The 13,773-nt window shown below is 39.6% G+C and overlaps 1 protein-coding gene across 7 annotated transcripts in view; it reads left to right on the plus strand.

Annotated features, from left to right (window-relative positions):
• ABCC5 (ATP binding cassette subfamily C member 5) overlaps positions 1-13,773 on the plus strand; it is a 53,634-nt gene that overhangs the window by 18,042 nt on the left and 21,819 nt on the right. For 5 of the 7 annotated variants that reach the window (XR_015700465.1, XR_015700466.1, XM_087739397.1 and 2 more), the window contains exons 4-13: positions 178-333; positions 1,097-1,244; positions 5,911-6,144; positions 6,257-6,430; positions 7,778-7,925; positions 8,440-8,588; positions 9,237-9,344; positions 11,124-11,474; positions 12,981-13,052; positions 13,177-13,301. Coding sequence is in view for 5 of the 7 variants with exons in the window: in XM_087739397.1 (XP_087595523.1) it covers positions 178-333; positions 1,097-1,244; positions 5,911-6,144; positions 6,257-6,430; positions 7,778-7,925; positions 8,440-8,588; positions 9,237-9,344; positions 11,124-11,474; positions 12,981-13,052; positions 13,177-13,301 (1,665 nt within the window). In the remaining 2 variants the exon portion in view is untranslated. Of the gene's footprint in view, positions 1-177; positions 334-1,096; positions 1,245-5,399; positions 5,447-5,910; positions 6,145-6,256; positions 6,431-7,777; positions 7,926-8,439; positions 8,589-9,236; positions 9,345-11,123; positions 11,475-12,980; positions 13,053-13,176; positions 13,302-13,773 lie in introns of those variants that run through there. The other 2 variants (XM_087739400.1, XM_087739401.1) reach the window with 2 other exon arrangements.

Here is a 13,773-nt window from a genome sequence, read left to right on the forward strand (position 1 = left end):
CTGCAGCTGTAGGTCTGCTGACTGATACTGAAAACGTCAGAATTTGTTTAGCAAGTATGACTGGCCTGGGCCATTAGGTACTCTGAGTACTTTCAATGAAAGGAGGCTTTGTTTTTCTCAGGGATTTACAATTCTGTTTCCTTTTTCATTTGTTCGTGATTTTTTTTTTTCTTTTAGACACCAGCACCCTGTTGATAATGCTGGGCTTTTCTCCTGCATGACCTTCTCCTGGCTCACTCCTTTGGCCCACAGAGCGTACAAGAAAGGGGAATTGTTTATGGATGATGTATGGTCTTTATCAAGGCATGAGTCTTCAGATGTCAACTGTAGAAGGTAGAGACATCTTGTTCCTTATTATTTTCTTGTCTCCTTTTTTTTATTACATTTGTTCACAGGCAATGATATAGTATTGCCCTAGAAAAGCAGCACTGATATTTTGTTCTGCCTTTTCTCAGAATAGTGAAATTTAGTTTTATCCTTCATAGACCACTTCCTCCTGCTGCACTGTCTCTGTACTCTTGCCAGTTTCAGTGAACTTAGAGGGTTCTGTCTCCAGGAGTGTTTTGCAATTGTTTTTCTGATTGTGCATGTCTTTAAACTATTTTTTTTTTTATTAAAGCAAAGTTCTTTCTCAAGGCTACACTGAAAAAAATCTTGTGCTAAAATAATGAAAACTCATACTGACAGTAGCAAGGTGATTTGATTGAATATGGGTCAGATCTTGCGACCAAGCCAGCCTTTTATGGCTAATGAGAATTATTCTCAGGTTTTGACTCCACAACTCTTCTGTCAGATCAGCAAGGAAAGACTGTGACAAGTCAGTATATTAAGATTGCCAAAGAGACTCCAGCCAAAGCAAAAGGCATTCTGTTTTTCATTCCTCTCTTCTGTAGAAGTAAAACAACATAGATATTTCAAGAGGCAGATATTTCTCTTTACCTCACAGAATGTACCATGTGTTTATTTCTCTTGATATCTAGTAATTTTTGTTGCTCTGAGCTAGGAAGTGCTTGTAATTTTCACAAAGTAGTACCTATGAGAGTGTACCTTCTCTTACAGTGAAAAATTTTTAACACAAGGCTTCTGTTTTTATTAGGCTGGAGAGATTGTGGCAGGAAGAACTGAAAGAAAGTGGGCCCGATGATGCTTCTCTCCGGAGGGTTGTGTGGATTTTCTGCCGCACCAGGCTCATCATTTCCATAGTGTGTCTGATGATCACGCAGCTCGCGGGTTTTAGTGGACCAGTAAGTAATAACCATCCTTTTTTTTAACAACCCCAGAGGGCTCCATCTCATGGCCAACTGTAAAATCTTAAGGTTTCATTGCAGAATCACTTAAATGTTTTGACTAGCTAGAAATTTTGGGGCAAAATTCCAGAGTGATTCAAGAATCCAAGATAGGTTTCCTACAGCTGGTGGATCAGTTGCTGAATACCGAGGCAAGTTCTTGGAGAAGGGAGGGGGAGTTTAGGTATCGTGGAGGAAATGCACACTTGTTTTTTCTCTTTGGTTTTGAGTATAGTTTAAAGTTCTTCCTTAACTGGTATGTGGTCTTTTTGCATAAAAGTCTTATGTGCAGGTCTTTTAATTGTTTTCTTTTTCTTTTTGCAATTCTGTAAATTTATCTTGGAATAAAATTCAGTCTGATAAAACACTAATCTTAGATTATTGGCATTAATAGCACAGTCTTCAAGAAGTGGAACGAAACAATTTTATTAGAGCACGACTTAAAAACTAATGTGAGCAGGTCTCAAGGAGTCTGTGGGTATAGTCTTTGCTGATCCTACAGAGAATGGTCAGACAGGTTTCACATAGAAGTGTTAGAGTATGTTATTGCCTCTAGGAACTGCTGCTGTTTGTTGCTATGGGTCGTAATGAAGATAACAACATATGGGACTTGACATTCACACCATTTTTTGTCACCTGTTTGTTGCACGTGCTGTGCAGATTTACAGTTGAAATTTTGACTAAATTTATTCTCTACACATTTCCCTTGAGGAGTAGGAGCAGTATTACTGCTAGTAGTACACGTTTCAGTGTGCTGGTAAGCTGAAGGTTCATTTCTTGGGTAAGTACACTTGGGTGCACTGTTAGGTGAAATGTCTTTTTAAAATGTTTTCCTGCTTTTAAATGTCTTATCAAAATGATGTTCTGCTTTTTAAGCCTTTTTAAAGTTTGCCTTGTTTCATGTAATATGAATAACAATAAATGTTTCTGTGGTATTGTTTTCTTGGTAATAATTTATAGTAGCTTGTATTATAAAATATACCAACATACTTTGGTAATTAACAATAAATCATGATTAAGGTTTTAACAGCACTAGCTTTCCCCAAGAAGAGCTTCTGTCATTGTTTCACTACAGGGCTTTAGTAGCTGCTTTTATCTTTAGCAAAGAGCTTGCAGCAGGGTTGCCCCTAATTTCTGTAGTGTAGTTTTCTCAATTTGTCTCAGCCGAACTGCTGAATGAGAGAGAGCGGGAGGGGAAGGAGAAAAACAAACCAACTTGACTTGGCTGGGGGCTACCGCTGCAACTGACGCTCAACTTGGGTAATTTAAAATTGTCTATAGACATTTGCCCATGTACAGGCAATCTTATTAATTTCTCTGAATAAGGAACAATTCCCTTTTGGTTCCATCATTTGGCATGAAAAATAAGTCTTTACCATCCCTCCTCCCTGTTTTTAAAAATGGCATGCCTCATAGCTATGCCTATGCTGTCTCCTGAGAAGTATCAGTGCTTTCTGGTATTGTTACACCCTTTCAGTCACCTGAAGGTGAAAAGGGAGATCAGGAAAAGCACTTGACATGACCTCATGTATTGGTGAAAATTATAAAAATGGAGTTAAACACTGTATTAAACTTCAAAAATTTTAATTGAATGTCTATGACCTTGAAACACCAGCCAACAGCTGCGGCTTTGCTAATGAGCATTGTGATGGTTATAACTAGAAAGGAGCTGTGAGGTTTATTTTTTATATCAGGTAGATCCTTCAAGGGTCTTCCTTTTTTTTTTTTTTTTTTATTTTGATAAATTCTGCATCTGGCACAGTATCCAAACCCGTAACCTGGTGAGACAGCTGCATGTGTCAGACTGCCTTGTAATAACCGTCAGAATGTACTGGTACAGGTGAGATACTATTTATCTCCAGTGAATATTTGCTGCCATTTGATCAGCTACCAAAACTTTCAAGTTTAGATTAAGGAGCAAAGAAGTTTTTTGATTACTAAACATAATCAGTTTAACTCCAGGTCTGAACAATGTACTTGTTTGCAACTGTTCAGAGCTATTCTTCCTCTTTGGGAGATGGGGAAACTTGCTATCTTAGCGGAGTACAGCTTGACAGTTTGGTCAGTTATTGGAGGGGGGAGTGGTAAGCTATTGGAGGTAAGTTTCCTGGTTTCCCAGTTGGCTCCAGTTGCAGCCTGCCCTGTGCTGTCGCACGCTGGCTGCAGCAGGGACGCCGGCACTGCAGTGGGACCAGTGACAGAAGCTGTTCTTTAGAATTTTCAGGATGGCTGTTTTCTGCGTCAGAATGAGACAGTCCTGCTGGGCAGAGCCAACGACAAGAGCAAAGGTAAGGTAATGTTTATTCAATGGGAATGCTTAAGACAGCCGAGCAGCTAGTACCAACTACTACGGTAATAGTCACAGGAGTTCGTTTTTCCCCATTAGCTTGAGTTTTAGTTTTTGTACTGTAACTTTCTTGTTTTGTAAATAACTTTGTGCTGGATTCTTGTCATTAAACTAGTTTGAATTCAAACAGTATGTGTTCAGATGTAACTGTTAATTCTGTGTGACTTTTTTTCCCCTCCCTTTTCAAAATTCTTTAATCTGCTGTTTCCTCTTTTCTTTCTTCCGGAAAAAAAAAAAAAAATGGGGGTATAATGTAAGCTGGTCTCTATTTCATCACGGGAGATGCTGAATCTATAAAATAGTGCTGAAAAATTGCACTAAAAAGTTTTGGGAGGAATGAGACCCCAGGAAACATCTGCTATCTTTATACATCCTCTCTTGGAGACTTTCAGCAATGCTGTGGTGTGCGAGAAAATGTTTGCAGTCTGCGACCATGCTCACAGCTCATGAGGAAAAAGGGGGATTTTCACCCCAATTGCTCAGTGACTCGGTTGCATATGTTGGATTGAATACTGGAAAAAGAAGTCAGTAATCTCCTTAGTAACTGCAAACCAACTGTATGCAGTTGTGGTCCAAACAGTCGATGTAAAACTAAATCGAAATAAGGAGAAAGTTGGAATGCAATAGGTCTGTGAATGTGAGCTCCTCACATTTGTTCAGGGATCGGTATGTAAATTTTCTCAGTGGCCGCTCTAGAACCTGATGGACATCTGGCTTTAATTCACACCTGTGAAAAAGAAAGAGCAAAATTATTTACAGCATGTTTCCTTGGTTCTGACGTGCAGAATTATTTTCCTCAGAACAGATGAATTTGATCTCCATTTTTTTTTCTGTTATTTGGTGCTGAGCTATAGCTATCAATACCTTTGCTGAAGTAGTGGGGTTTTGGTTTTTTTCCTCTCTCTTCAAACTATGCAGAACTCTTATTTGCAAAACCTGGTGTAGCCAAGAGGACTTCAATGGACTATGATGTGAAAGCCTTCTCAAATATTTTCTTTGGTCTCAGATTTTTTTTGTTGCTTTTTATTGTGGGCAAAGGTAATTCTCTGCTCTGTACTAGCATATCAAAAGCACCAGTATCTTAAAGCATCACTTGTTGAAAAGCTCTCTAGGAAATCTTTTGCTGTCTATGAAGCCTTACTGTAGGATACTTTTTAAACCAGATTTCAGAATTTGTGCAGCCTCAGAAGCCTCCTCTGTTGGCACCTGCAAGTTTGACTTCTTTTGGACTTCATGAACAAATACTGTTCTGGTTTTGTGTCTTTATAATTTTGTGTGTAGTTTCAAATCTAGTTTATGTTAGAGGCTAAGACTGACTGTTAGATATTAGCTCTTTATAATTATCCTGTATGTGCAGATTGTATGTTTATACAATGCTCTACCTGTTGTACAGTGTTTTTGAGATGTTACCATTTAAGATGGCACTTTATTTCAAATAAAAGCCTATTGTTTCGCAGTCAATAGTATTTAATATTGCTGGTGATTGTGAGTTGTATGGTGTTATATTGTGCCGTTGGACCACAAAGAGCTGGAGGTGGGAATCGATGGTTCTGGGGGCTGTCCTCTTTCTGCAGGTGATGTTTGAAATGTGATTCCTGAGGTAAAGTGTTTATATTTTTGGGGGGAGAGGGTATGGGGAGGGATTGAATGGTTAATTTTTTGTCTTTTTTTTTTCTCCCCTGTCCCCAATGATTTGTGGTATTGCGTACCTTGTGCTTTCTGCTTGTTTTTTTCTTTACTATTAAACTGCTGATGTTTATTTCCAGGAATGTTTTGCAAATGTCCTTCTCACTCTTCCCCTCTACAACTGTAGGTACATTGTTCCTTTTTATCAAATAAGCACGTTTGAAGCAAACCAAAGATAAAATAAAAAAGGTCTTAATGTCATGTAAAGGAATGTTTCTTAATGTGCGCAGATGTATAAGTAGTGACTATATTTTTAAACTCTTCTATATGATAATGCATTGCTTTCAGCTAACTGACAGATTTATGTTAAGTTAGAAGACACGGAGGATTAGAAGCGTGCTGCGAGGAATATGGTTCCAAATTAAACTCTCTTTACTTACTAAATTTGACTCAGTGCTTGGCTCTCAGCAGGGCTTTGTGTTACAGTACTTCTTGTATTGACACCTTTTACTTCTAGAAAGAAGATGCTTTCTATTTCAAACGGCTCTTTTAAAAGCAAAGTAGCCTACTTATTTCTAACTTAACATAAAATTGTTGCATGGTCTTCTGGGATGATGGGGTGTTCATGCAAGCTTGCATTTCTTCCTGTAGGCGTTCGTTGTGAAACATCTTTTGGAGTATACCCAACAGAGTGAATCCAACCTGCAGTACAGCTTGTTTTTAGTTTTTGGCATCTTTATGACGGAAATAGTGCGATCTTGGTCCCTTGCGCTAACCTGGGCTTTGAATTACCGCACGGGGGTTAGACTGCGTGGAGCTATCTTGACAATGGCGTTTAAGAAAATTCTTAAGCTGAAGAACATCAAGGAGAAGTCTCTTGGAGAGGTAAGCTGCAGCGTCGTTTTGGAAATTGCAGCGTGAAAAGGGATATGCAATATATTCGTTTGAGAATGAGCTGGGCCTTAAATCTAAATAATCTGTTATGTGTATTTTTCAGCTCATAAATGTATGTTCCAATGATGGTCAAAGGATGTTTGAAGCTGCAGCAGTTGGCAGTTTGTTGGCTGGGGGCCCTATTGTGGCCATCTTAGGAATGGTTTATAATGTGATTATTCTGGGTCCAACAGGCTTCTTGGGCTCTGCTGTCTTCATCCTTTTCTACCCAGCAATGGTGAGTTGGAAAGAGTTGAGACTTGCTTCATTTTTATTAGGTCAGACATATGTATAGTTCTGAATAGAAGGTATTTAAATGTGCTAGATTTAGCCCATTTATGGCACTGCATGTTGTTGAAGGTGTTTCTAAAGATGGTGTATGAAGCCGAAATTTGGAAACAGGAAGCTTAAATGGTAAAGAAAATTAGAAAATGGAAATAGGAAAGCTGATACATTTGACTGAGCTAAATATGCATAGCTAAATTAAACTGCAGAACGCTCAGGTGCTTGCGGTTGAGGTTGGAAAGAAACGAGGCCTCCAGCTTGCGTACAGGAGCTCAGTGTTGCATGAGCACATTGCTCTTGATTTCAACAAAAGATGCTGAAAAGCACTGCATCTGGGAGAGGGTGTTCTTGATTAGTTACTCCTGCCTCTACTTCTGCTGAGCTGTGAAATAGGCTGGTTCAAGCCAAAATCTTCTTGCCTCTAAAATGCCCTGTAAGGCTGCTGAAGATTTGTTACTGTATTCATAATACAAAATTTTAAAAGCATGGAGGCTGAATACTCTGAGGTCCGTTTTCATCCAATTTATCTGGCCAACAGTAAGGATTAAAATAATGGGAATTACGTTTTAAAGCGGCGAATGAGGAGTGGAGTTTGATCATCTTTTCCAGTTCTTTTCAGCAGCCCTTCTCTATTGATGGGGACTCCAAAACAGATTGCAGGAGTATGAAGAAGGGCAAGGAGCTGAAAGCTTCCTAAAGCAGTGTGTTGGTTTTGAATTTTTTGAATCCCAGGAATGGGATGAATGTAAGAGTAGCAGATACTTAGAAACACGTGAACAACTATTTATTTTTAGATTGGTTTAGTAAAAATGTTAGAACTGTTTTACCACCTTCATAGCACTGGCATATGGTAGAAATTGACCTGGCTGTGCAAAGTCCAGCTTGCTCTTTTGCCTTGTGGGACCAGGTTAAAAGGTTGGCTAAAATGGGTTCTACTGTTCGTTTGCCATGAAGGTCAACTTGGTGTGTCTTTAGGTTAATGTGCTTGGAGTCTTTGTGCTTCAGAAACTTTAACAAATCTGGTACTATTCAACACTGGTAAAAGAGAACACCTTTTATTTTCACAAATTTTATTTTTGTTGAAACTTACTATCGTGAGTCTAGTGCTCAGTGCAGATGGGGTGGGAGGATATGAATAGTGTTTTCAGCCTGACTTTTATGTTAGAACAACAGTTGCCTTGCCCCATGCCCGAATCCCTTTTTCAGATTCAAAATTGTCTTTCTCTGGTAATTAGGAGTTGAATGTACTTGCTCCTTCCCAGTTGCCATTAATGTCGCATGGTGTTGCCTTTTGTTTCAGATGTTTGTATCACGCCTCACAGCTTATTTCAGAAGAAAATGTGTGTCAACAACAGATGAGCGTGTGCAAAAGATGAATGAAGTTCTTAATTACATTAAGTTCATTAAAATGTATGCCTGGGTCAAACCATTTTCTCAGAATGTTCAAAGTGAGTTCACACAATCTGTAAATGTTTCTTTTTGTGCAGATGCCCCGTTGCTTAGTACCCTGGTGCACCCTCCTAGCTTGGTACCGTAGATGATGATGTACGTGCAGTGTAATAACGCTTTCATCCTTCAGGCTTCCTCTTTGTTATGCATGATGGGCTGGACAAACAGACCTGCTTCTAAAGTTTCCCCTTCTAGCATAATGACATTTGTGGCTTGGCACTAATCTTAAATGTTTAAATTTTGTTCCATTTTTTATCATTTAATAAATGTGCTGGCTGCTCCATTTTTAAATAAAGTAAAAAGACCTCTATTCTTATGGAGACTTACAGACCGTTATAGTTTGTTCCTCTGTAACTGCAGTCTTTATAAGAAGGTATATGATGTGATAAATGCTAAAGCGTAGAGTTAGGCCTCTGTTACTCAGTGGTTATAGTGCTATGGTAGTGTCTGTTGTGTATGTACCCTCTGCCCCGAATCATACTTCAAATGTGGTGCTCCTATTTATATTTCTAGAAATTCGTGAGGAAGAACGTAAAATCTTAGAGCGTGCGGGCTACTTCCAGAGCATCACTGTGGGTGTGGCTCCCATAGTTGTAGTCATTGCCAGCGTGGTGACCTTTTCTGTCCATATGGTCCTTGGCTACGATCTTACAGCAGCTCAGGTAACTTACTGCAGTGTTGAAAATATTCTTTACAATATTGCGACAGTAGCTTTTCTGCTAAGCAATTTCTCGTCATCATATTCTTTGCTTTGTGGCTGTGCCTGTGTGGCCAGGCTGTATCCTTGCTCATAGAAGTGAACATCTGATGGGTGTGACAGCAGCAGACGTAGTCTTATATTTTGCACAAAAAGCTCTCGGTGCTGTTTCAGTCCTGACCTTCCCCAGAACAGGTTTTGAGCTGAATGTAAACGAGTGCTCCTGTTTGCTATTCAGATAGGGCACTGGGATTGCTGGATGTTCTCGTTTTACAGCGTGCTTGGATGCAAAGAGCACAAATGTCTTGCAGCAGGATTTGAACTTGGGTCTTCACAAATAATAGGCTAATGCAGAATTTGCTAGCTGCTGCTTTCGGTAGACCTACAAATACTGAAGATGTCTGTCTTGGTCTGTTACAAAGCACTGGAGAAAGCTGGGTAGATCTGCTGTTTTCTGCTGTTCGAGAATATGGCGAATATTTAAGTGATTATTCTTGGACTGTGGGCCTTTTCTATGGCTTTGAATTGCTGCTGTGACATTTCAGTTTTTAGAAAGCTGGAGCTGTTAATATATTGCATCCAAATGTGATTCTCTTTCTTGTCTCATTTTTAGGCATTCACAGTGGTCACTGTCTTTAATTCAATGACTTTTGCTCTAAAAGTAACACCTTTCTCAGTGAAGTCTCTATCTGAGGCATCTGTTTCTGTTGACAGATTTAAGGTAAGCAGTCATTTAGCCTTGCAGTTTTAACTGTAAGTGTGGAGTGTCGTATGGGTATAATAGATGCTAAGGAAACACTTGGAAGATAATGTTGTTTTAATGGCTGAGGAGTTCTTTTTCTTTACACTTAGCACTCCAGATTATTAGATTCTGCAAAAGAGATACAAATCTAGTGAAGGAATATTAGAAGTTTAAGATAATACCAATGTGGGAAGCACAATATTCTTATTTAATGATTTTAGGATTTTGATGTCGGCCACTGTAAAAGATAGAATACAGGACTAGATGGCTCACAGTATAATAATTCCTAAACTCCCTTTTAAGACCACCTGCATGACAAGACAGTGCAACATGTCTGCAATGAAATTTCATGTTTTGCTAATGAAACTCTTTGTGGAAATGTCATGTATTATGTAGGCAGCTTTGCACAAACCAGTAGAGTTTTATTTGTAGTCATGAAAAACTGAGGTTTTATATTTCCAGACCAGATTAAGTGACTGAAACTCCACTATATGAATAAAATACAGTTGTGATCTGATGAAACAGAATCTATGGCAGAAAATTAAAACCTGTATAACAAACAATCCTATCTCATCCTTCAATCTCCGTGAAGTGAATACACTGTGTTTACTTTAGTATGAACTCAGAGGACAGGCCTTTATTTTGTGTTCTGTCTTGAAGACAATAGTGCATTGCACATTGCAGAAATTTCCAAATAGGATTCCATAACCATTGACAGATCCATGGACTCTGTGTAATGCATTCATGAAACAAATCTGGGTGTGAGAGGAATGGGATCTGCCAAATGGTTTTGCAATACCATTGCTTTTGAGCATTTTTGTTTCATCTTCTGTGTCATCCTAAACCAGGCTTTCTTAAATTGAGATGCACTGAAGGGAGCTTTGGGGGGAAGAGAAGGAGAGGGGAAATTGTAATGTCTCCAGTTTTACTGTAAACAGTGTAATCTGTGTAGGGAGTGTAACACAAGGTGGGGATACTCTAGCATCACAGTAAAAATATAACTGACTTTTTGGCTCAGTATGAGCTTTCTTATGAATGTATGATTTGGGCATAGCAATTGCAAGAGTAAATAAGGCTGAGAATTGAGAAGTCTTTAATTGCAAAAGGCTTCTTAGTTCAAAACATAAATTATGTAAGTGGAAAACATTTTATCTTGTAATTAAACTCTGTGGAAAATCTCTTCCTAATCTGTGTTGATTGTAAATACTGATGGATGTGGTGGAAAACATGATACAATGGACTTCATGACTTACTACTTATTGTTAAGCAGCCCAAGATATGTCAGCTAAATTTGTGTGAGATGACTTTTTCTCATTAGAAAAGTTGAAGGGTAAGGGCTGAAATTACAAGTCATTCCATCTCCTTCCACAACGAGTTGGTGTGCAGGACAAATCAGTCACTTTCTCTCAAAGTGACCTCTCCTCTCCAACCCATGTATTCTGTTCATGTGTTTTTAATCTGGAAATTACAGAGCTGCAGTTGCAAACTGTGTTGAAAGAATAAGCCCCTATCGTATTGCATCCGGAGCATTGCAGTTCTGTAAAAGTCTTGGTGTATCTAAGCGCTTCCACCACATTCAGGAACGCCCCGGCCACTTAGCAGGCCTGGAGTTAGTTTACACTAATGAGCTACCTTTTGCTCTTCAGCTTCCTCCTACTATATAGCCTGATGTTTTTTGCTGCGTGAGTGTGCCGTAGGCTTGTCTCCCAGTCTTGATCAGGTGTCTCATCTTTACACCTCTCTCACAACTCCTATCAGAGTTTATTTCTAATGGAAGAGGTTCATATGATAAAGAAAAAACCAGCCAATCCTCACACCGCGATAGAGGTGAAAAATGCTACCTTGGCTTGGGACTTCTCCCACGCCAGCGTCCAGAGCTCACCAAAGTTGACCCCCAAAGTGAAAAAAGACAAGAAAGCCACCAAGGGCAAGAAAGAGAAGATGAAGCTGCAGAATGAGGGACAGCAAGCTGTGCTGGCAGAGCAGAAGGGCCATCTTCTAGTGGACAATGATGACCATCCTAGCCCTGAAGAGGAGAACAAAATCATCCACCTGGTTAACCTTCGGCTTCAGAGGACTCTCTACAACATTGACTTGGAGATAGAAAAGGTAAGAGAAGAAAGGAGGAAATCTGAGCTTTCAAAAGGCCTCAGTTTTAGCCGTCCCTTGGAATAGAACGCTGTGTATTTTTGCATGAAATGGAGCATATTGCTTTTGTGCACTCCTGTAATATCCATGGCAACTGCAGTATCCAGGATGCAGTGTCTGATCTCGATGTAAACAGCTGTGCCATTTTAGCAAACTAGATCTTTGCAAACAGCCTAGGAAACAACTGCAGGTTGTACAGCTTTCACATCTAACTGGTGGTTTTGCTGTTTTTAGCTCTCGGTACAGTATATGAGCCACTAAACTTGAAGAATCAGCAGGGCAGCAGGGCTATCAGTGGGGTATGGGTGGATGGTGTATTCCTGCAGCCATTTGATAATTTTACAGGGTTTCAGCTATATTCTGGGTGAATGTTTTAGGTGATTTGGTGTTCTAATGGAGCATAACAGTGCTTTTCATTGAAGAATGAATCCAACTGCCAGACTGCAAAATTTTTGTACAGTAGCAGGACACAGAGATTTTCAAGAATTTAGAAGCAGTTGGGGTCCTCATTCCAGGATGGGTAAAAGCATGTAAAATGTCAAAGAAAAAGCATTGAACTTAGTACATGACATCTTCTACAAATACAAAAATTTTGCAGTCTGGCAGTTGGATGTTGTAGTAATGGGATCCATGCATTTATCAAGATATTTACGGTTAAATTGTCTCTGGTAGTCATATGAATAGAGGGATAGTTTAAACTATTTTAAGCTATAAGCTCCCCTATATTTTAAACTTTCAAGAAGGATGCATATAGTTTAAAAATAGCCTTGAAAAAGGAGTACACAGTTACTTGAAAATGTAAAGGCTAGTTTTCTGTCAGAAGTTTGTAAATGAGAGGAGGCCAGCAATGTGTTCCACAAATGGCTATATACCGTTTTTGTCCACTTTACCTTTTTGTACAAAAGGAACAAAAATAGTTTTGACGAATTCATTGTTTAATGTGGATATCAACCCGCTCATTTTATTGCAGAGAAATGCTTCAAAGTGACTGGATTCTAGCTAGCCTTTTCTTGGTATGTGTTCCTTAGCAAACTGCATCTCATAGGCAAGGAGTTTTACGGGACCCATATATCCTAAATTCTGCTTTTCTTTCAGTCTTTCCCTCTTTATACCTTTCCTTACCACTCTCAGAAGCATCTTGGTGTGTCCTCTTCAGGCAGGCCTTGGTGCTTTTGGCGGAGTGCAGCATTCTCTGGGCCTGTATCAGGCCCAGTCAAAGGGAAGCTGATCTTAAAATACATTCATTTTTACCTGTAGAGTTGATTCAGTTTCAGTCCACTGTGGGATAGTATTCAGCCTTTATTATTTGCGAGTTAAAATACTGTCTTGCTTTTTTGTCTGTTATGTCCCTTTTCAGCTGTCATTAATGCCCAGCTGTCCCCTCGGAGGTACTAAAGGTAGTCCAAATTCTGAAAGGGATGGAAAATATAAGCAACGAGTACCAGAATTTATTTTTTTTCTGTCTAGGGAAAACTTGTTGGAATTTGTGGCAGTGTGGGGAGCGGAAAAACTTCACTTATCTCAGCAATTTTAGGACAGGTGAGACATTCTGTTTTTACTACTTCTGCTCTTCTCTCTCCTATTTCATTTATTTGTACGCTGTAGAAGAAAGTCTATTCTAAACATGGAATAGCATAATTTCACAGTTTATCCTTAATTTCAGATGACCCTGTTGGAGGGTAGCATTGCAGTAAGTGGAACATTTGCATATGTGGCCCAGCAGGCCTGGATTCTCAATGCTACGCTTCGGGACAACATTCTTTTTGGCAAGGAATATGATGAAGAAAGGTTTGTCAGAACTGTTTGCTGGTTTTCAGGAAAGCTTAGTAATTCTTGGGCCAAGTGTGGGGAAAATCTAATGCAGAGTACACTGCAGTTAAAGCCTATGTATCCTTTTAGAGTCTGTCTTTAAGACTCCTTTAAGTCTCATTTAAGAGCTTGCCTCTCTTGCATGTGGTCACTGTGGCTGATGGCTGTCAGTGCGCCTGTCATTGCTCATTTGTTGCAGTGAGGGCTGTACCTCACGCTGGAGTACTGTCTGATCTCTGTTTTTAGCAGCTGCTGTGGAGCAGCACTGAATTGGCATTTGCTCTTGCTGTCCTGGCCTTGCCCTCTTTAAACACAACTGCTGTTTGCAATGTACTGGCACCTTCCATGGCCCTCCCCCAGTGGGGGCCTTCCCTGTGGCCTGTGCTAGCTATCCCTGGAGAGAAATTGCCTCCTTACCTTCACTGTACTTCAGAAGTAGGTGGTTAATTAT

This window comes from Nipponia nippon, unplaced genomic scaffold, assembly GCF_047370975.1.
Source record: "Nipponia nippon isolate SJK-2023a ecotype South Korea unplaced genomic scaffold, ASM4737097v1 scaffold_7, whole genome shotgun sequence".
NCBI lineage: Eukaryota > Metazoa > Chordata > Aves > Pelecaniformes > Threskiornithidae > Nipponia > Nipponia nippon.